General features: G+C 35.4%; 1 protein-coding gene across 3 annotated transcripts in view; it reads right to left on the bottom strand.

The window, feature by feature from the left end:
- The window catches only part of LOC106872132 (transmembrane protein 181), a 58,784-nt gene that overhangs the window by 45,119 nt on the left and 10,681 nt on the right, over positions 1–2,984 (bottom strand). Inside the window, exon 1 of one of the 3 annotated variants that reach the window (XM_014919005.2) lies at positions 2,122–2,337. The exons of the other annotated variants lie outside the window; for them this stretch is intronic. Within the exon in view, the coding sequence (XP_014774491.1) occupies positions 2,122–2,144 (23 nt within the window). The 5' untranslated portion in view covers positions 2,145–2,337. Of the gene's footprint in view, positions 1–2,121; positions 2,338–2,984 lie in introns of those variants that run through there. 3 annotated transcript variants of the gene reach the window in all.

The following is a 2,984-nucleotide window of genomic DNA, read 5'->3' as shown; positions in this document are numbered from 1 at the left end:
GATCACAATATTGACAACTGAACAGAAAATGCTTTGCTGAAAAAATTTGGAATTATCAACTGAGATAAGTATGTGCTGGAGACTGAATTGTCATTTTTACATTTTTGGCGCAGGCGTGGCTGTGTAGTAAGAAAATTGCTTCCCAACCACATGGTTCCGGGTTCAGTCCCAATGTGTGGTACTTTGGGCAAGTGTCTTCTACTATAGCCTCGAGCCGATCAAAGCCTTGTGAGTGGATTTGATAGACGGAAATTAAAAGCCCGTCGTGTGTGTGTGTGTGTGTGTGTGTTTATATCTATCCCCCACCACCGCTTGGCAACAGGTGCTGTATTTACGTCCCCGTAACTTAGCGGTTCGGCAAATAGTGACCGATAGAATAAGCACCAGGTTTAAAAAACAAAATAAGTCTTGGGGTCGATTTGTTCCACTAAAACCCTCCGAAGCGGTACCCTAGCATGGCCGCAGTCAAATGACTGAAAGAAGCAAAATAATGAAAAGAAATGTTTATATATATATACATAATGTAAAAATAAAGAGAATGTTGTGATGTTGTTTAAGAGTATAAATAATATGTCAGAGGGAAAATAAGCTCGGGAGAAAGCTCTACATACTAAATAAAAATACATTATAATTTCACACACGAAGTAAATATAGTGAGTAGAAAAACGGATTCATATTTTATGGAATATATTATTGATTAGTATTTTACCTGAAACTTGCCCCACCTCTCTGTATCATTGGTATTCTTTAAAAAATCACGGAATATACCTTAGAATTACTTTACATTTATTTTGTACCTAACTTCACGCCCTAAATCAAACACGGGCAACTCTTTTTCGAGAAGCGAACCACTTAGTCACACTGCTAAAAAAACTTCAAGGTAATTTTTCGTTAAGTCCCGTGGACGGCAGTTAGCCCATGTCTGCTTTTAATTATGAAGTAACACAAAATTTTGACAAGTAAAATTTGGTTCGTGAGGTTAGTTAGCTGTAAAAACAGAGTTTGATATGTACTTTGTGCACATATTTATATATCATAAAGCAGAAAAGGTGCATATATAAGTGTGTGTGTGTATAAACGAAGAACATGTCAATGCAAAACCAAAGAAATTAAAGTAGGCATTCTTTCGATATAAGGCCAAAATGTAATGTAAAAGAGAATATTTTGATTGTTTCTATGCAAAGCTTAAGACAACGTTAAGAACGAGTTGTGTATTTCTTCAAGAACCGTAGTAAAACGAAATAAGTTAATCAAATAAGATACCCAAAATAACTTGTATTTTTATCTTTACAACACAATTTTCTCCCTGTCTTTTACTAACTCTATAATACACTACAAAGCTTTCATTAGAACTTCTTACAGATAAATTGTTTTATTTATTTAATAAATAAATTTATTTATTTCTGTTAGGAGTTTAATAAAAAAAAATGTAGGGGAAAACGCTGACACTTATTTGAAATAACGAGGCCGAGTACCACCGAAACTTCGAGGTCACTGTCACTATTTTTCCTATTTAGCTCTACCTATATGTATCGTGTGCTTCTTTAGTTAAGGTTTCACGGGCTTCATGTATACTTAAACATAAAACACAGTGTGTGTGTGTGTGTTGCATACACACAAATTATAACAAATGACGATAGTAGTGTTTTCGTAGGGTTATTTGACACAATAAAGATGTGCGAGTTCGAAACCAGACTGTAATGTTCGTCCACCCTTGACGTATCAACAAGTGGGTGTATGAACTTACAAAAGTAGAAGTATTTGTGAGACTGAATGTTGTCACTCCTAAGTTTGCAGATATTCGTGTTCCCTAACTTTTTGATAAATAATACATTGCATATGATTGATAAGATAAATACCAGTTATATACTAGGGAAGACTTAATACCACCATCACCCCATGTGGTAGGAAATCAACATTATAGTTTTAAAATTCGCGTAAAACTTTCACTAATATAAAGAAGAAATAAGGCAAAAGAAAAACTATTCATAAACTTCGTAAAACAAAATAAGTTGCGTTTTCAGGTGAATTCTGACATTTCAAACAACAGAATCTTTCCCCCAACAACTTACCTTATTTTACGAATTATAAATACTTATTATTTATATATTTTAAACTTACATTTCAATTTCGCGAGGTGCCATGCTGGCAACCGCCAAGACCACAAAACTTTTAACCTAAATCAGTTTTCCACCCGGAAGTTCAATAATATAGAGCTGCTGTTGCCGTCCAAATGTTATGTTTGCTAATCGAATAGATGTATGTACATCTGACAGTTTTCATAAAGAAGTTTTTTAAAAATATTTTTGAAGTTTGTTTTATACTTTTTATTAGGAAGCCGGTGTCGTTTACAAAGTGTCTCCCACACAAAATATAACATATTTGAGAACGTTGTTCAGTCTTAAGTTAGCTCAGTCCTGATCTAGCAGACACATGAACAGGGACGTTGAAGCCATGTCTATTCATCTTCAAACCCCAAAGATCCGTCAAAGATACTGTATATAAGATTACCTTCTCTTTTACGATGGTAGGGTGTGATTTGAAGATTTAACTGTTATTTCTGGCCGATCGTCTAGAAACACTCTCATAGACGAGACGAAAATTTTGCTTTCTTCGTTAAAAGGAGCCAAATAGTTGTTAGAAAGTTATTGCTTAGGTCTCAATGAACCTGGGGTCAACTTTGCCTTTCATCTTTTCGGAGTCAATAAAATAAGTACCAGTTGAGTACTGAGATCAATGTAATTGACTTACCCCTCCCCCGAAATTGCTCGCCTTCAAACTGCTGTATCTTATAAATCAATTTACTCTCTTTTACTCTTTTACTTGTTTCAGTCATTTGACTGCGGCCATGCTGGAGCACCGCCTTTAGTCGAGCAAATCGACCCCAGGACTTATTCTTTGTAAGCCTAGTGCTTATTCTATCGGTCTCTTTTGCCGAACCGCTAAGTTACGGGGGCGTTAACACACCAGCATCGGTTGTCAAG

The sequence above is a fragment of the Octopus bimaculoides genome, chromosome 2 (genome assembly GCF_001194135.2).
Source record: "Octopus bimaculoides isolate UCB-OBI-ISO-001 chromosome 2, ASM119413v2, whole genome shotgun sequence".
Classification (NCBI taxonomy): Eukaryota; Metazoa; Mollusca; class Cephalopoda; order Octopoda; family Octopodidae; genus Octopus; species Octopus bimaculoides.
Note: the sequence above shows the minus strand (reverse complement) of the source record. Positions and strands in the feature narration are given on the sequence as shown.